At 41.1% G+C, this 20,501-nt stretch overlaps 1 protein-coding gene across 5 annotated transcripts in view; it reads right to left on the bottom strand.

Moving 5' to 3' along the window:
* Positions 1-20,501, bottom strand: part of zc3h3 (zinc finger CCCH-type containing 3) — a 118,551-nt gene that overhangs the window by 12,793 nt on the left and 85,257 nt on the right. For 3 of the 5 annotated variants that reach the window (XM_061825410.1, XM_061825406.1, XM_061825407.1), the window contains 6 exons: positions 19,013-19,091; positions 18,219-18,371; positions 14,557-14,626; positions 10,618-10,749; positions 2,400-2,548; positions 2,161-2,315 (listed from right to left, as the gene is read on the bottom strand). In XM_061825410.1, coding sequence (XP_061681394.1) covers positions 2,161-2,315; positions 2,400-2,548; positions 10,618-10,749; positions 14,557-14,626; positions 18,219-18,371; positions 19,013-19,091 — 738 coding nt within the window. The remainder of the gene's footprint in view (positions 1-2,160; positions 2,316-2,399; positions 2,549-10,617; positions 10,750-14,556; positions 14,627-18,218; positions 18,372-19,012; positions 19,092-20,501) is intronic. The other 2 variants (XM_061825409.1, XM_061825408.1) reach the window with 1 other exon arrangement.

Below are 20,501 nucleotides of genomic sequence, written 5' to 3'. Positions count from 1 at the left end.
CATTGCCCTGCCCTCAATGACGGGTGTATGATGCATTAAAACTGGAGGACTGGCCGGGCAGAGAAGGGTGCCACTGGACGAGAGACCAGGGTCCGCATCATCATGTCTCATGTCATGTCATTACACATATGAACCAACAACATGTCCTTTGTGGTGTAAACAAAACATCCTTATTGCTTAGTTAAAAGAACAAAACAAAAAAATAGCACAATGCTGCTTTTGATCTTGAAAGACACCAAATGTTATGCAAATTTTAAATCTATATAAAATCAGAATCAGAAATCAGTTTTTTTAATTTAAAAAAATGTATAGGGACCAAAAGAAGGCAGTTTAACTGAAGGTTCACAAATGTGTTTGGCAAAAGATTTTATTGCAAATAGTGAGTAAAATAAAAATTCTGTGTCATCTGAGGACTGAATGGCAAGATCTCTAAACCTGCACCAAGTGAAATCCATGTGGTTTATTATAGTTGGACAATGAGATTCAAATTCCAAGTATTCTGAGGGTTTAATCACACCAGTTTTTTTAGAATAAAATATTCTGGCCTTCAGACTTTTAATGTACCCAAAATAAACTTTATTTCGAGTTTAAACAAAAGTCCGACAGCTTCATTGCATTAGGTTGGAAAAAAAACATTGGATTATAAAATAGATAATTGTGACTTGTTCAGCAAGGATAATAACAGTATGAGTGATATATAGTTAGCATCTGATCAAATTCAGATATGAAGTCAATTAAGTAAAATTTAATTCAAATATAAAGTATGCAACATCGACACAGAAATTAAGCTTCAACAACTTCAGTTTGTTACAGCAGCCATGGTGAAGGTAGGGTAGGGGCAGTATAGCTCAGAGACAACAGGGGCCTGGATGCTAATCTAATCCTCGATCTGTCAAGACTGTCAACAGAGAGCTCAGTTGTGCAGCCAATAACCTAAAACCTAAATATTATTACCTCTTTCCTCTGAGTGTCAATAATCCCACCAGCCTCATCACACACGTGACAACCCCTTGTTGAATATCATTTACTATGTAAAGACTTATTATTGTTTTTATATTTATTTCTTTAAAAACATTTATGGATAAATTTAAGTGAATGAACTAGCTTTAACTTGATCAAAAATATGAACAAGATTATAATGGTTGTTGAACTTTTCTCCAGTTTTCATACACTTATTAGGAAACCTTTATGTTCTCTTTGTCAGCAGTGTTTTTTTCCCTTGGAACTCTTCAACAGATACTATTTTTGCCCTGTCACTTTATTGTTGGGGCAAGTGAGGCCAACAGTTCTTTCGATGTATTGAGGATCTGTAGTCACTGTGGTCTTGGGATAATTGTTTTTGGGCTAGCCACTCCGAGGAAGCTTCACCACTAGTTCCTGTTTCCTTTCCATTTGTGGATAATGCCTCTCACTGTAATTTGCTGGGATCCTAAAGCTTTACAAATGACTTGGTAACCCTTTGCAGACTGATATGAATTACTTTCAATTTCATCTGTTCTTAAATTTGTCTGGATCGTGGTATTTTGTTCCAACTGAGATATTTAATTTGTCTTGAAACCTACCTCCCTTCTATACATGTTTGTTTCATGTTTTTTTATTATAGGTCTAAGCAGTATTATCATTTTTCATACATTTAGCTTTTGTTACCAAATCACATTTTACAATTTTACGTTTGACACTTAAATATACATGAGTTCAAATTGACTTTCGAAGTTTTGTGTTGAAGCATCACAGCAGATTATTTTCCAAATGTACTTTCACTTGCTTTCTATTCCACAAAAACCAACACTACATATGTTGTAAATATATCGGGACAGATGGAGTGGTGATTGAATTGGGACTTCGTGACAAACCCATAAAGTTCAGCATATTATTAGATAAGTAGAAAAAAACTTATCTATTGTGGTAACCAGGGGCATTCAACAGAGTTAAATCCAACTGATGTCGACTAGGCTAAATGGACTAGAGGAAGACCAGAGACATTGTTGCTATTGTTCAGAAACTTGAAGCCTGAGGAGTTAATTTTTACGGAGGCGATCAACGTTTACAAAGAAACCATCAAAGGATGGGTTAGTTACTGTAGGTCACGACATAAAATAAATCGTGTTGCACTGTTGATGAGCCGTTGGTTTGTCAGGCATGCAGCTTCATGGGATTTACTACCTTTAGATGGAGTAGTCTTGGCTAGCTGTGGGTCTGGCGCATCTGGCTCCTCTGGAGAGTTTGAAAGGGAGATAAATGATGGTAGTGATCTTATGGAAGGTGTACCCGGAGTTTCCAGCGAGCCTTTTGGAATGACCACAGATGGATGGGGCCTAGTAAAAAAAGAATAATTATTTGCATCACAAAAATATAATTTAAACTGTTTATTCATCAAAGTAAGCATAATTATTTCTAACCTCTTGGAAGGTTCAACGTTACATACGCTCACAAAGGTAGATGCACATCGTTTGGCACGTTGACGGTGCTGCAACTTACAGCGAGCTCCAAAAGGACAGGAACCAGTCTTGGAGAACTCTGGACACACCAAAGTGTGTTTCTTCTTACACTGGTGGTTAAACATGGAGTTGTTTTTAGTGAAGGGAAAAATTCAGGAAAATTTCACTTTTGAATTGCTTGTATGACATGGTTGTTTTGTCATTTGTGTGTTTCTCAAAATGTGCATATGAGTGGAGCATTAAGAATTTTGGGCACCTGATAATGACTCATTGAAATTAATACAACCCATCACCACAGACATTTAGTTTCCTTAAAGGGCCACTGTCATGAAATGCATGATTTTTAGTATGTTAATGAAAAAACAGCAGACGAAATGGACCCATGCATATTTTCACCACAAAATTTGATTTTGACGTATACAGCTCTTTGTAACTCCCGCCAGGGAAATCCTCTCTCGAGGGATATGTTTTCGAGAAGCAGCAGGAAGTGACGTACATGGCAAGACCCCCCTCATCTGGACTCGTTTGTTTCTATTAGTTTTACCTCTGGGAAGGTAGCGCGTTGTTCCTTCGCGTTAGCCAAAATGCAGGCTTGTTGCATTGCTTGATACTGCTTGAACACTCGGGAGGATGGCTTTACCCTTCATAAGTTTGGAAGAGACCCAGTTCGTCGTGAAAAATGGATTACACGGGTGCAATGGACGAGAACTTCGTGGGTTCCAAATGACAGGTAGGTGTCTATACATGTACTAAAAAAATAACAGTTTGGGGTGGACCACATAATCGGTCTCTCCTAACGTAACAAAAAATCCGCGTACGTATGACAGGCATACTAAATGTGTCGATGTGCATGTCTGACGGCGTCGGGCTCACCGGCGAAGGCTGCGCGTCGGGCTCGCGGACGGCGGCGGCTCTGAACAATGCTGTCGACAATGCCGCACTCAGCCGCGTGCGACGACAACGCCGAATAGCAGCCCGGCACAGCTCCGTGATAAACCAACTCGGCGCCGAAAATGAGCCACCCCGGCCGACGCTCCGTGTCCGGTGGTCACGGTCAAGGCGGAGCGTTGGGCTAGCGGATGGCGGCGGCTCTGTAGAACGCTGGCAACAATGCCGCACTCAGCCGCGTGTGACAACAACACTGTAAAGCGCCCCAGCTTGATGGTGTTGTTCATCGCGGACAGGGGCGGCTATGAACAACGCCATAAAGCAGCTTCGCTCGGCTCCGTGATAAGCCACCTCGCCGCCGAAAGGAGCCACCCCGACGGCTGCCTTGTCGGCCGGTGTGGCTTGTCGCGGCACCGGGCCGCGATGGCTCATATCTGCCGCAGAAGTGGATCGGACAGGGAGGAGGTTTGGCCGTGATCGCATATCATCTGAATATGGCTCGAAGCAATAGGGTAATATTGCCCCGGTAACTTCACTCAGTTGTGTGATGTTCTCTTCTTCGAAAAGAGCGTCCGTGTCAGAAAGGGGGTGTTTGTCTCCCATAGTAGGGTCCATCATATGTTTTCAATGGCGAATGTCTGAGGTGACGTCACGGACAGGGGATGCAGCCAATATGGCGAGCAATTGGATGTCTTGGAATGACACTTCTGCAACTTTGCGCATGGATGACGCGCTCTCTGCTCATATTTATTTTTTCGTATAGACATTGAAGCGAATAATGTTATATGTATTTTTCATGACAATATCTATTTTGGAATGTTTGTCGGGATGACACTTGACCTTTAAGCCCCTTTGAAGAGTCCTTATATATTTGTGTACGCTGTTAGACAAGACTTTTCATTAATGAGAAACAAGAGATTAACTAAGTAACTCAAACTATTTTTGGTACACTCCCTTTTGGGATCTTACTTATTTCCTACCCCCCTCCCCGTGGAGAAATATTACTGGAGCTTTGTTGGTGACCAATCAAGTTCACATGTATTTCTCACAACTGCCCCCCTTCATACATAAGACATGCACACCAAAAGGGGCAACAAACAGTTTAAAACCAATACAACAATTGAGGGCAAATTATTTTGTGGACCCCAAATTGAGACCCACTGCTTTACAATGTGTGTTAAGCAAGGGATTAAGTCTGCAGAGACTCCACGAGATGGAAAGCTTTCACGTACATGTTTAAAACTGTGTATAAAAGTCTAATACGGGTGTAAATTGGAAGCTTCATTCTCAGAGATCTGATCCCTGCCACCTGTCAGAGAAGCTAATTATATTCACTCTAGGGAGCAGGCTCCAAGGAGTGTAATCCCGTGTGTGGAGTGGTGAGGAACGCAGTACTGGCAAGCAAGATAATCTAGAAATAAAGTGATTAGAATGTAAGAGGTTCTGTATGTCAGAGTACAAGGGAGGAGGATCTTGATCTTGATTTTCAGGAACACCAAGGAATCATCCTCTTATCGCCCTAGACCCAAACAGCATTGACAGTTGTGAGATCACTTCCCACTCAACCCTTGGGTCCCATGGATGCCCAGGACTTGACACACCCCATTTAAAACAATTGGGGCTGCCAGTAGTGACAATGATATCTATGATTTTATACTTGGTCCAAGACTGATGCAGGTCATTTTGATAAAAAAAATAAAACAATTTATTACGCTACTTAACTTTTTTAAAAAAATGAAATGCTAGACGTAATGAACATGCAGCTTCATTCTTGACTACAATGTTCACTTTTTTTTCATTTCATCATTACTTTCACCAGACTAGTTAATGGCACATTAATTAAATTTAATGTATTTTATTTGTACAATGCAAAATCTGCTGTGAATAGATGTGAGTGAAAGTAGTTGTTAGTCGATATGTGCCTTGGCTGGCGACCAGTTCAGGGTATACCCTGCTTCTTGCCCAAAGATAGTTGGGATAGGCTCCAGTACGCAGAAGACAGGAAGTGAACAAATAAATAATGCGAAATCCCAACTGAAGTTGTCGCAGGGCACTTTACACATAGAGCAGGACTAAAGGCTACTTTATACTCCTGCTATTGCAGGGTCAACAATGCACGCATTGTATTACGTGACCTACGCATTGCACCTTTGTGTAGCTTGCCGCGCATATGTCAAAAAAAGTTGCTGTGCAGGGAAATCTGTCCGCCTTTAAAAGTCCACCTCCACTCCATGTATTATCCTGAATCAGAAGCACCTGTGTAAGGTCGTTAGCTGCATAAAGACACCTGTACACCTCATACAATCAGGAAGACTCAAACTTGTAACATGGCCAAGACCAACGAGCTGTCCAAAGACACAAGACACTCCACACGGCTGGAAAGGGCTACAGAGAAATTGATTAACGCTTGGAGAAAAAAGGTCCATTGTTGGAGCATGCGTGAGAAAATCAAAGAAGCTAAACATGACTGTCAATCTCAATCGGAGTGAAGCCTCATGCAAGACATCACCTCGTGGGGTCTCAATGATCCTTAGAAAGGTGAGGAATCAGCCCAGGACTAAACAACAGGACTTGGTCAATGATCTGAAAAGAGCTGCGACCATCGTTTCCAAGGTGACTGTTGGTAATGCACTAAGACATCATGGTTTGAAATCATGCATGGCATGGAAGGTTCCCCTGCTTAAACCAGCATATGTTAAGGCCAGTCTTAAATTTGCCAATGACCATTTAGATGATACAGAGGAGTCATGGGAAAAGGTTTTGTGGTCAGATGAGACCAAAATGGAAGATATCACCTCGTGAGGTCTCAATGATCCTGAGAAAGGTGAGGTATCAGCCCAGGACTACATGATAGGACTTGGTCGATGACCTGAAAAGAACTGGGACCACCGTTTCCAAGGTGACTGTTGGTAATACACTAAGACGTCAGAGTTTGAAATCATGCATGGCACGGAAGGTTCCCTTGCTTAAACCAGCACAGGTCAAGGCCCGCCTTAAATTTGCCAAAAAAGATTTGGATGATACAGGGGAGTCACGGGAGAAGGTTTTGTGGTCAGATGAGACCAAAGTTGAACTTTTTTGTCATAATTCCACTAACCGTGTTTGGAGGAAGAGGAATGATGAGTTCCATCCCAAGAACACTATCCCTACTCTGAAACATGGGGGTGGTAGTATCATGCTTTGGGGGTGTTTTTCTGCACATGGGACAGGACGACTGCACTGTATTTAGGAGAGGATGACCGTGGCCATGTATTGTGATATTTTGGGGAACAAAATCCATCCCTATGTCAGAGCATTGAAGATGGGTTGTGGCTGGGTCTTTCAACATGACAGTGACCCGAAGCACACACAGCCAGGAAAACCAAGGAGTGGCTCCGTAAGAAGTATATCAGTTCTGGCGTGGCCGAGCCAGTCTCCAGTCTAAACCCAATAAAAAATCTTTGGAGGGACTGAAACTCCGTGTTTCTCAGCGACAACCCAGAGACCTGTCTGATCTTGGGAAGACCTGTGTGGAGGAGTGGGCCAAAATCCCTCCTGCTGTGTGTGCAAACCTGGTGAACAACTACAGGAAATGTATGACTGTAATTGCAAACAAAGGCTACTGTACCAATTATTAACATTGGTTTTCTCAGGTGCTCAACTACGTATTTGCAGCTGTATCACGGAAATAAATTGTTAAAAAAAAAAAAAAAAAAAAAAAAAAAAAAAAATCATACATTCTGATTTCCGGGTTTTTCTTTTTAGATTATCCCTCTCACAGTGGACATGCACCTACAATGACAATTTCAGACCCCTGCGTGATTTGTAAGTCGGAGAACTTGCGATATAGCAGGGTGTTCAAATACTTATTTTCTCCACTGTCGTTATCATGATGCATTTTGAAATAATGAAACAAAAATTCTGGTATTAAAATTCAAGACTTCGTCTCCTTTCGTCTTGTCCCGATTTGGGGTCGCCACAGCGTGTGATCTTTTTCCATACAAGCCTATCTTGTGCATCTTCCTCACTAACACCCACAGTCTTCATGTCGAACCTCACCACATCCATCAACCTTTTCTTTGGTCTTCCTCTCACTCTTTTGCCTGGCAGCTCCATCTTTAGCACCCTTCTACCAATGTATTCACTCTCTCGCCTCTGGACATGTCAAAACCATTGAAGTCTGCTCTCTCAAGCCTTGTCTCCAAAAAATAAATTTTTGGCTGTCCCTCTAATGAGTTCATTTCTAATCCTATTACACTTGCTCAATCCGAGTGAGAACATCAACATCTTCATTTCTGCTACCTCAAGTTCTGCTTCCTGTGATTTTTTTCAGTGCCATCGTCTCTAATCCGTACATCATGGCCGGCCTCACCACTGTTTTATAGACTTTGCCGTTCATCCTAGCGGAGACTCTTCTATCACATAGAATACCAGAAACCTTCTGCCAACTGTTCCACTATGCTTGGACCCGTTTCTTCACTTCCTTACCACACTCTCCATTGCTCTGTATTGTTGACCCCAAGTATTTGAAGTAGTCCACCCTTGCTATCTCTTCTCCCTGGACCGTCACTCTTCCCCCGGCGACCCACTCATTCATACACATATTCTGTCTTCTTCGGCTAATCTTCATTCCTCTCCATTCCAGTGCGTGCCTCCATCTTTCAAATTGTTCCTCCACCTGCTCCCTGCTTTAACTGCAGATCACAATATCATCTGCGAACATCATGGTCCAAGGGGAATCCAGAGTAACCTAATCTATCAGCCTATCCATTACTACCACAAACAGGAAGGGCCTCAGGCAATATCACTGATGCAGTCCCATCTCCACCTTAAATTCTTCTGACACACCTACGGAACATCTCACCGCTGTTCTGCTGTTCGCATACATGTCCTGTACTATTCTAACATATTTCTCCGCCACACCGAAACATGCGCATGCAATACCACAGTTCCTCTCTTGGTACTCTGTCATAGGCTTTCTCTAGGTCTACAAAGATACAGCGTAGCTCCTCCTGACCTTCTCTGTACTTTTCCACGAGCATCCACAAGGCAAATAATGCATTTGTGATTCTCTCTCTAGGCATGAAACCATACTGTTGCTCGCATATACTGACTTCTGACCTGAGTCTAGCCTCCCCTACTTTTTCCCCATAATGTCATCGTGTGGCTCATCATCTTTATTCCTCTAGTTTCCACAGTTGTGAATGTCACCTTTATTCTTAAAAATGGGAACCAGTACACTTTTCCTCCATTCTTCTGACATCTTCTCTCCCGCTAGTATTCTATAGAATAAGATGCTCAAAAACTCCACAGCCACCTCTCCAAATTGCTTCCATACCTCCACTGGTATGTCATCAGGACCAACTGTATTTCCATTTTTCGGCCTGTTCAGTACATTTCTAATTTCCCCCTTACTAATCATTGCCACTTCCTGCTCATTCACACTTGCCTCTTCTACTCTTCCTCTCTCCCATTTCCTTCATTCATCTCAAAGTAGTGTTTCCATCCACTTAGCACACTACTGGCATCAGTCAACATAATTCCATTGCTACCCTTAATCACCTTTACTTGCTGCACATCCTTCCCATCTCTATCCCTCTGTCTGGCCAACCTGTAGAGATCTTTTTCTCCTTCTTTCGAATCCAATCTGGTGTACATTTTGTCATATGCCTCTTGTTTAGCCTTCGCCACTTCTCCTTTTGCCCTACGATGGATCTCAATTTATTCCTTTCGCCTCTCCTCCATCCTCTATGTGTCCCACTTCTTCTTCGCTCATCTCTTTTCTTGAATGACTTCCTGTATTTTGGGGTTCCACCACCAAGTTTCCTTCTCCCCTTTCCTACCAGAAGACACCCCAAGTACTCTCCTGCCTGCCTCTCTGAAACCCTTGGCAGTATTATTCCAGTCTTCTCGGAGCTCTTCCTGTTCGTCTGGAGTTTGTCTCACCTCTTTCTGAAAAGTCACACAACATTCTTTCTTTCTCAACTTCCACCAACTGATTCTCTGCTCTACCTTTGCCTTCTTAATCTTCCTACCCGCTACCAGAGTCGTTTTACACGCCACCATCCTATGCTGTCGAGCTACACTCTCCCCCACCACTACCTTCCAGTCAGTAACCTCCTTCAAATTACATCGTCTGCACAAAATATTATCCACCTGCATGCTTCTACCTCCGCTCTTTTTGGTCATTCTATGTTCCTGTCTCTTCGAAATAAGTGTTCACCACTGGCAATCCCATCCTTTTTGCAAAGTCCACCACCATCTGACCCTCAAAGTTCCGTACTTACCCATCACTTTTTCATCGCCCGTTTGCTTCGGCAATGTGTGCATTGAAATCTGCACCAATCACAACACTGACTAGGATGCACAGGAGCACTTCTAGTTCCTTTCAGAATTTCTCTTTCAATACAAGGTTACAGCCAACCTGTGGGGCATAGCCACTAATCACATTATACACAATACCCTCAATTACAAATTTCATCCTCATCACTCGATCTGGTACTCTTTTCACCTCCAAAATACTCTGAGCCAGCTCTTCCTTTAGAGTCACCCCTACTCCATTTCTCTTCCCATCTACTCCATGATAAAATAATTTAAATCCTGCTTCTAAACTTCTAGCCTTACTCCCTTTCCACTTGCTCTCTTGGATGCGCAATATAGCAACCTTTCTCCGAATTATCATGTCAACTAACTCCTGAGCTTTTCCTGCCATAGTCCCAACATTCAACGTCCCTTTACATAACTGTATGGTCTGTGCATTTCTCTTCTTCTGCCGACTATGTCGCTTTCCTCCTTTTTTTTTTGCCTTCGACCTATATTATCTAAATTTCTACCTACACCTTGCAGATTAACAGTGCGGGGGCGTGGGGGCTTTGCCATGCCATGACCTATCCGTTATGGAGTTTGTTTGATGAACGCCCATATATGTTTGGCACAGTTTTACGCTAGCTGCCTTTCCTGACGCAACCCTCTACATTTATCTGGGCTTGAGACCGGCCTACAGGTTGCACAATATTGTGTTCTCCTTAGGGCTACAGATAGTCAAACAAGCACTCAAATAAACAAAGTCAACACACAAGGTACACAATTCACATGCAACTTAATCTGTGTTGAACTACAAATAGAAGCAGTCAAATAAAGTCAGTACATGAGTAACACAATTCACAACTTACCTAGTCTATGTTTAAAATTCAAAACTAACACAGATAAATTAAAAATGTTATATTATACCAGCATATAACATTTCTATGGACAGTAGCCTGTGTTTTTTTTATTTATTTATTTATTTTTTTTTTTTAATGCAAATATTTACCTTTTCTCCTTCAGGGCAAAAGCCTTTGACAAAGTCTTCACACACTTTTGCCTTATGGGAAACATAGACATGACTGTAAGGACAGCTGCTGTTGTTGCAGATTCCCTTCAGAAAGTATGAGCAAACTGGCATCTAGAGATGGAAAGACAAAAGAAATATGAACATTTTCCCAATAGAAGGCATAACAAATTGTTAGGTGTTTTTTGTATTAATAATTCACCTTTGTTATACTTCAGGGTCTTCCCATTAGTTTAAAAACACAAGTGGGGAAATAGGAGGAGGAGCATAATGGGAAAGGCATGAAGTTGTGAAGATTGACATTACAAGCTATTACATGAGTTCGTCAACAGGTGGGTCAGTTTAAACCACAGAACTGTCAAGTACAGATCAGATCAGTCTCAGAAGCTGCTGATTTGCCATGCTGAGCAGCTGAATAACCTTAATTACAGTTGACAGCATTAGACAGAGGGAATGTCTATCTTGACAGCTTGTGTGTCTGTGTGCACTGTGAAGGGGTGAACTGAGTGGAGGCCTATCTAAATATATCACTGAGGGAGTCGTGGTCAGGGGTGTGTGGTCAGAGGACACCCACCTCTGCCCACAGTGGGGAAGAGCTTGGATGGGATTTATTATTAACTGCTGCAGAAATATTGATATCGGAAGCACCTCGACCAGCTCGTATTATGTTTTTATGTGCACTGGATACTTGTGCAGATAAAGGCAATGGTGGAGGGAGTAAGTTTGTATTAGTGTGAGTGGATGGATGGGGTTGGAGATCGTGTATGTGTTTGTGAGAGGCCAGTGCATGTCTGAGGTATTTGTGGTCGTGGGGAGAAAGGAGGGTCGGATCAGGATACAAGATTCAAGCTATTCATCCACACTGAAACCCACATCAGGCTTTTATGGGTCTGGGTGCATATCTCTGAACCCCCTCTCATATATGTACTCTTTCTCCTCAAGACTCCAAATAGTCCTAAGGTGTCACAAAATAAAAATGGGGAACCCCTGGGAGGAATGGGGTAAAGAGGACAGGTGTGCTGTTGGGAGGAGTGCGATTACAACAAACACATGGCCTCACAGCCAATTTGGGGGGACAGGATGACAACCAACACAGGTGCAGGGCATCATGTATGTTCAAGTATGTTTAGAGAGAGGCAACAGAGAACCTGTTGTAGTCTCGTTCATTTCTGAAAAAATGCGAGGGAAAACACAACTTTCCTTTTCTGTGTACTTATCCTTGGAGTCGTATATTAGAAAGTTTGCATACAGTGATAGAATAAATTATTAGACCACCTTTGTTTCTTCAGTTTGTCATTCATTTTAATGCATGGTCTATGTAGGGTATATTACCTGAACCATACAATTATCCATCCATCCATTTTCTGAGCTGCTTATCCTACAAAAATGACAACATGGATCTGATTCCATATTTTGTTCTAATTGGAGAGAAGAATGATTCCAACAGAACTTGACATTGTCAAACTATGTTTGAGCCAATCAGGAGATCGGAACAGTGATGACGACAAACGGCCATGTAGCAGCTGTACAACAAAAAAGAAAGTTGCCCCTGGCTTGATGTCACAGTATATTAAAAAATCTTTTTATATACAGTCATGGCATAAAACCCCAGGGCGTGCCAATATTTTTGAGCATGTGCATTATATACTCATATGTTTTAGTGACACAGCACAAGCTCTTACATAGTATCTATTGTTCCTCTATATCGTGTGCGGCTCCCTCGAGTGGCGTTATAACAAGCCACACAGTCTTTGCTGTCTGGCCACAGTTGGTATCAGCCTATAACTGTATCCAATGCTTTCTGCTAAGACTTGCTCAAAACACACCGGTTCAAAGTGATCAGCACAGAGTTTGGAACACTTGCAAGGAACCCATTGCTGCTTCTTCCCCTGGAAACTGACTTTCCCTATCGAATCGTCACATATTCCTTTTTCACTTGGAAAGCCACCCCCCAAAAAATTTGCTATTGCCTGAACCATTTGTACAACCAAATGGCACACAATTAACCATTGTGACATCATTAAATCATGTGACAACCAAAATCAAAGAACAGAAACAACAGCATAGAACAACAGTATACGACGCCAAATGAAGAGGCTTTTTTTTTTTTTGACACGTTTACGTCACAGCACCAGAAAGAGCTGAATACTGGAAGGCACTGGATGGAAAAAGCAGAAGACACACTCACAATCATATTTGTTGAATTAACTACTGTATATCAACTATATTGTCATTTTGAAATGGTATGTGGTTTGAAAAGGGGTTCTAGAGTTCAACGAAAAAACTTAAAATCTTTGTCCTTTAACTTTATTCAAGTTATATCATTTCTGAACAAGAAAACCATGGAAAATGGACATATGAGGGAGCTCTTAAAGTGTTTGTACCTTCTAATTTCAAATGCAAATTTTATCAAGATGAAAATATATGTTGAACTGTACCATAAAATATATAACCTTTTTGCTGTTTTTACCAAAAAATATAAACGTTTATGAATTGCAAAATTTGACCAAGTTTCCAGTCTCTGAAAAATTACTCTTTCAAGGGCGGAGCCTCATACATCACCACAGGTGGACCTACTATTGTGCGACTGGTACTATCTGGTTACGGCATCAATTTACCAAGTGAAATTATATTTATGGTGAAGCAAGTGATCACAAGCTTTCGCTGTCAAATTAACGTGTCAATATTTTAAACAGCTTTGGTTCATTAAAATCCTTATTTGTGAAAATATACCAACTTAGACTGTGGACTACGTTATCATCTTCTGTTTGTTTTGGTGCGGTAATAAACGAGCCTTGTACACGCACATAAGTGACGCAGATCGTACAGCAGATAGTTTCTCATACAAGCACAGGCAGATCCATTGGGCAGTACAATGAACGGCCGGGTGGTCGCGTACCTATTCATTAAATACACGGTGTTTACATAATTTTAAAACAAGACCGAAAATTTTGTATATACATTCAGGATATCAAAGCCTTTACTATTTATCAGTTCATGACAAACTAAACCAAAGAAGAACTTCACAAATGCTTATCAGTCTTTGTTTCCAAAATGAGGCATATCCTGCTCCATGCTTCTGACTGCTTACTTGCACTTTCTTCTGCATTCGAACGTGTGTGCTGTCTAACTGGCTCAAATTTATCACTTTTAATATCTTTATAAAGCTCGTATTCTTCACCGTCTTCGTGGGACCCTTCAGAATAGTGTTCATTGCTTGAAGTATCGGAAACTAATCGTCGTTCTTACAATGTATTCCAATGACATCACGTTCCTACTCGGATGTTTCTGCTTTGTTTTCGTCTTTTTTCGGCGAATCCAGCAATGTGCGCGATCATTTTTTGCCCATAATCGAAAAATAAAAATGTTTCCTTCATAATGGAATTCAGATTCGGAATTTTGTATTAAAAAACTGTGTATTATTAGCAAAAAGGTGCACTGAGGACAACCCATACACTTTAAATTAAACTTGTGAACAATTTGTTATCATCATTGTATTTGTCCAAACAACTGTAGTTTTAGTTTTACCACAGGCATTAAAAATCAACAATAAAGTGAAGAAATAAAAATGTTCTGATTTGAGTTCAGATGGAGTCTATTTCAGTTGACTATGGGCGAGAGTGAGATACACAGTGGACTGGGCACCTGCTAATTACAAAGATTAACACCTATTTACAGCTAATGGAAATTTACAGGTTTCAATGATTAAACCACTGTATGGAGTTTTTGGAGTTTGGGTCAAACATGACCATACAGTCACAAGCTCCAGTGCAAAAGTTGAAACTTAAGTTCACCTGCCCCATGAAAACAAGACTCAAGTCAACAACTTAAATATGTACCCCTCACTATTATCGTGTGTATGCAAACCACAACAATCAGAAAACACTGTACTTGGGAAGAACATGAATTTAAGTGTTTTACCTTCTCCTTGACAACCTTATGGGAAAATGGACACGCCGCATCAGGTTGTTTGCATGTACCACGTAGAAATCTGCAAAATATAAATAAACATGATTCTGTGCACTTTTAAATTCTATTTCTTGTACTAGATGCTGTTTTAATTGTACTTTGATGTTTTTCCTTTATTTAAAATGTTTTAACATTGTTAATTTTTTTTCTGTGTTTTTAAATGCTTTTAATTATATAAAGCACACTGAGTTACCCTTGTGTATGAAGTGCGTTATATAAATTTGCTTCCGTTTTTTTCTACAATTGGCAGAAAGGTAACTTAGACCTATTGCTACCTCGTGGCACCACCATAACTGTAGGTACCCGACAACGTTCATTGTCCTGAGTGATGGATCTGGCCGTAGATCTGCAGTACGATGTGCGTCACTATTTTACATGTACAAGGCTTGATTTGTGCAGGCTGTGCCGATTACATTTGTAATTAATCCAAAATATCTGTACTTTTTTCAGCTAACACAAGTGGTCGTTGTACCCGCCTAACTTCCTTGGGCAGAATAAGACAGGTATTATTGAAGTGACCAATAAGTTATTTTTCCGAGTTCTGCATGTCTCATTTAAATCTCTCACTGCATGCATATCAACAATGTCATTCATTGATGCAGTACTTTTTATATGAATGTATAATTTAGGATATTTTTTTTTATTTTTTCATGAAAATGATAATTTTTCAAAGAGTCCAGGAATTCAATGAATTGATGTCATGACTATATCCCCATAGCTCAGTGGTTATAGCACTGGTTTGGTAAACCAAGGGTTGTGGGTTCGTATCCTGGGTTGCGTCAGGAAGGGCATCCGGTGTAAAAATTGTGCCAAATATATATGCGTTCATCTGAGATGACACGCTGTGTCGACCCCGAAAGGGACAAGCCGAAAGAAACACACACTATATCTATCGACTTTTCAGTGACGTGATATTGAGGGTCATGGTTTATTTTCTTTACAGCTCCAAAAACCTCCAGAACACCTGAAGTGTAGGATTCGGAAAGTGATGCCAGTCCTGTAATTGCCCTGGAAGACCACCAAAGTAAATACATGTTTTTTTAAAGCACTTTATAAGAAGAAATCTGGCCCAAAAAGCACAATAAACCCATGGTTAGTATGATATTCTGTTTTACTCAAAGTTTTTTTAGGCAGTGGAACAGGTGGTTCACGGTCACCATGAAGAACCCTGAGACATTCAAAACCAAGACATCTACCATCAACCTCGAGCCCTCCACCACCAACCATGACCCTCTCCCATTCCTCCAAAGAGAGTTGGCCCATGTAAGAAGCAAGTCAGCCAAATGTTACGAATAACTCATCTTAAGACCTTTTCGTCATATTTGTGCTTTTGCATTGTGTGTGTGTTGTTGTTCAGGGGTCCAAAAAAAGTTACTTTTTGAAAATATTTTTGGAAATATTAGCGCATTATGTACAAGAACTTACGGCACTTCAAATGCTCTTTCTATAAACAAAATATGGATTCTTGCGTTTGATAGATTCCTAACTGATAGTTATAGTGTTTGCCAGACTCAATACCCAAGTCTCTTAATTTTGAACTCAGAATGTCTCTTGAGAAACCACGAGGAGACACTGAGTGATGAACGAAGTGCGGTCACGTCATGCCTGAAATATGCGCCTGACAGATTCGGTGCCAGTGGCAGGAAACAGGACGGGAGGAACCCAGATGGACAGTAAAATATGAGAGACACATAGTTAAAGTTCATGTAGTGGACTATTATATATTTTTTGTATGTAACAGAGTATAAGCAAAAAGTTATTTGTTCTAAATGACAGAAAAAAAGTTCTTTCTTCTAAATGTTAAATATACATATATTACTGCGGGCTGAATAACCTGTTTGTAATGGTCTGTAGTTTGATTTAAAAACAGTCTGGTTTCACACTGCATAATAAAGTTTTCAATCTATAATGTTTTAATGGCTCGATTTCCATGTAGCATGGCAACATTATTTTTGTTCTGTTTTCTGTTGACTGTGCAACGTTGACTGTATGTGGGATTGTCACGTTAATGCAATTTACGAATACAATGTAGAAGCAATGATGTTTCAGTTCTTCAGAACAGTTCTATAGAACAGTTCTATAGACCTTGGGTCCTAAAGTTCTTTAGAACAATTTCTTTAGAAAAGTTCTATAGAACTTGGGTCCTAAATTTCTGTTGAATTTCCATAGCATTTCTATGGAATGTTTCTATAGAATTTTTTAGAAATTGTATATAAGGAGGCTGGCTGTTCATCATGTGGTGTGTCTAATCATAACAAATAGAAAGTCTGGTGGAAGGACAAAATATGCCAGAACAAGACGCGCCAGCAAAAGAGTTGTTGTTTGCTGGTTTTCAGCGAATTGTTAAACAATGAAGATGAGTATAGCAGAGATGACAGAAAGTATGGAATGGGGCTGCGTTAACAGCTTCAAAAGCAATCACATTCATTCTACAACAGTCAGGTTTCTCAACTCAAGCCGTTTCTGAGCATCAATCAATGTAGGAAGCATGTCAAGGGGCCAAGGGGTAGAAGGACTGGACTCTTGGTTATTGGTCCAAGGTCCTCTTATCTGATGAAACTTATGTATGTCTTTCATTCAGAAGTTAAGGTCCAAGATTTGAAGGAAGACGGGTGAAGAACAGAACCCAAGCTGCTTGAGGTCCAGTGTGAAATGCTGGCATGCTGGGAGCATGAACATATCATTTAAAGTGCATTTTTTCTGTAAATTATTTTGAGAGTCATTATTTAATTTGTTTTATTACTTGCTACTTATGCTACTCTGTTTGTTGTGGCGTGATAATATTACTTTCAATATGACACTGTGACTGTGTACAACATTGTCAGCAATGACCTGCCTACACAGGTAGCGCGCGCGCAGGGCTATGTAAGCTTATTCTTCTTCAGATGTGAAATGCAATTGTTCCTTACTGCTTAGTGAGTGCCATCATATAGTAGCTTGAATACACACTAAAACACTTGCTGGTATGCATGCTAACAGTGTAACCAGTGTGTTTAAGTGTACTTAAGTGTACTGTTGGATAAGTCACAAAACAACATTTGCAAATGTTGAAACTCTGTGCACATAAGGTGCAACACATTGTAACGCACCGTCTATTTAAAAGAGAATTTAAAACATTTAAAATTGTGAAAATACAGTAAATTACGAAAAAAAACATGGAAGGCCAAAATCCTCGAATCGGGGTGCCGCAAACGGTGAACCGCGAATGGGAAAGGGTAGACTGTCCTCATTTATGTTGAGCATTGTATGTTCGGCCATGCATTAGCAATTCCAGTTAGCCTCCCTTCTACTCCACATTCCCGTGTACGAGAGCGTGGTCATCCCAGGAACACCCTTGGAAATGGTGTCAACACTGTCTATCCACTTTTGTCAACTCACCCTTACATGATTAAGACTCACTGGTAGAATATTTGGTTTCTGATAAATTTGCATCTGATAGAACATTCTTAACTGAAAAAGCATTCATAATTTTAATTTGTTAATAGTGGAAGGGTTGCGTCAGGAAGGGCATCCGGCGTAAAAATTGTGCCAAACATATGTGCGTTCCTCTGAGATGACACGCTGTGGCGACCCCAAAAGGGACAAGCCGAAAGAAACATGCATCTATCAGTTACCTGGTGCACACAGCAACTTTGTCAGGGTCATGAATGTAAGGACAGCTGCTTCCGTGATTGCATTTGCCAAAACGGTTGTAGTACATGCAGTACTGCCGCTGCTTCTTTTGACGAGCTTGTCTGATTATGGCAAGACTGCGCTGGACTGCACGGCTGGTTTAGAAAAAAATAAAAAGTGAGAAAACTTTATACAAAGCTGCTTGTGGTTATCTTTGAGCAGTATTACAATAACTACACTAATTTTGAAATATATTTACATGCTTCATTTGACATTTACAATATGAATGCTGCAGCTCAAGTTCTGACAAAAACAAAGAGGTCAGAGCATATACCTCTAATCTTTACAGTGGCTTCCATCATCTTAGAATAGATTTTAAAATTCTGCTACTGGTCTCTAAATCACTAAATGGTTTACATCCTGAATACACGAAAGAAACGCTAATGGAATACAAACCCAGTAAGGCTCTGAGATCGACGAACTCGACTAATAGAGGAAGTCCAGGGCTAACATGGTGAAGCAGACTTTAGCCATTACGCAGCAAAAAAAAAATTGTTGTGTGACATCATCCCCCAAGTGTGAGTGTTTTCAAATCCAGATTAAAAACTCTTTTTCTCAAACGTTTTAGAGTTCTTCCACTTTTCAATGATATTTCTTGCACTAAAAGCTGTTTTAATGGATTTTTTTAAAAAATGTTTTGGATTTTGAATTTGAATGCTTTTAATCATGTAAAGCGCATTGAGTTACCTTGTGTATGAAATGCGTAATACAAATACATTTGCTTTGCTTTGCTTACCTGGCAAAATGACGTGGGCTATAGGGTCGATTGGTAGCTGAATTTACAGCAGAGCCTTGGTTAAAATTGGAACCTTTTCCTAAATGTGGAGGGGACAAAAAGTCAATTTTTGAGTTATATCTGCCTGAAGAAATGGTTGGAAAACTTCATCACGATTTGAATTAAGAGTTCTTCAAGCTGTTTTATATGTCAGTATCTTATTTTAAAATTCTTCCTCTTAGATTGGAAGGTCAGGTTCTATTTCAGTTTCCTGTTTCATGTCAGTTTGTCATTCAGTTCATTTCAGTGCAGAAGTCAGTTTTTTGGATTCAGTGTGCTCCACAAAACATATTTGGCCAATATAGATAATGACAATCCATCAACACAATTCTCAGTTTTTCTCGTCTGCAAAATGTTAACATTAAATAAACACACCTGTGCACCAGAACTTACACCACGACCTCTGGAACTCTTAAAGGAGAATTCCAGTGCTTCACATGAACAATGTATCCAATAGGTCATGTAATATGTGCTCTATTTTGACAATGTGATGTTAAATCTTCTCATTTAATAGTGTTTTGAGAAACATTTTTGTCAACAATTACGAATTTTCAGGGGTGCTACCATTTTTGCGAGTCACATGACTTACGTGCGCGGATGTGACGTGTAAGGTGCGCACCAAAGGTTCGATTACATTATGGCCAGCGCTGATTTCTCGGATTTATCCTCATCTGATGAAGAAATAGCAGTATCGGTTGATTGGGGAGACGGAGGAATACTTCCATACAGATTTGAACCTGTGGCTGTAAATAATGTTCAATATTCGGATGGTTCTTCGGGTGGAATGACGCCGGAGTGTGACTACTCTGACTACACGTGGGACGTTATGTGCGTAAACAAAAGCCCCCTGAGCTCCGGGCCGGCAGCCGCGGATGGTTCTTCAGACAGGAATGACGTGGAGTCTGACGAGTGAGCTCCGGTGGTGGGGCGCGAGCAGTGCTTTCAGGCGGCGGAGGCCTTTAGCCTAGCTTCAGCGTCCGGGACTAATGGCCTCCGCCGCCTGGAAGCTCGGCTCGTGGCCCGCCGCCGCCCACTTCGTTAGCCACGGAAGCTCGGTTAAAGGCCTCCCCAGACGTCAAAGTTCAGCTTGCGGCCCGCTGCTGGAGCTCATGGCCCACCTTCGGCAGTAGCGGAAGCCTTCAGCCTAGGTTCGGCGTCCGCGGCTAATGGACTCTGCCAGCCCGGAGCTCACGGGGCCTTTGTTGCCGAGCTTTGGCTTGCGGCCTCCACCGGATGCCGAAGCTCTGCTCGCTCGTCAGACTCCGCGTCACTCCCTTCCGAAGATCCTTCCTCTGCTGCCCGCCAGAGCTCCAGGGGTCTTTGTTTACGGACTTACGTCCTGCGCGTACTCAGACTACAGCGTCATCCCGTCCGAAGAACCATCCGAATATTGAACATTATTTATAGCCACAGGTTCAAATCTGTATGGAAGTATTCCTCTGTCTTCACG

Source organism: Syngnathoides biaculeatus, chromosome 7, assembly GCF_019802595.1.
Source record: "Syngnathoides biaculeatus isolate LvHL_M chromosome 7, ASM1980259v1, whole genome shotgun sequence".
In the NCBI taxonomy this organism is placed as follows: Eukaryota; Metazoa; Chordata; class Actinopteri; order Syngnathiformes; family Syngnathidae; genus Syngnathoides; species Syngnathoides biaculeatus.
This window is presented reverse-complemented; position numbering and strand designations above follow the sequence as displayed.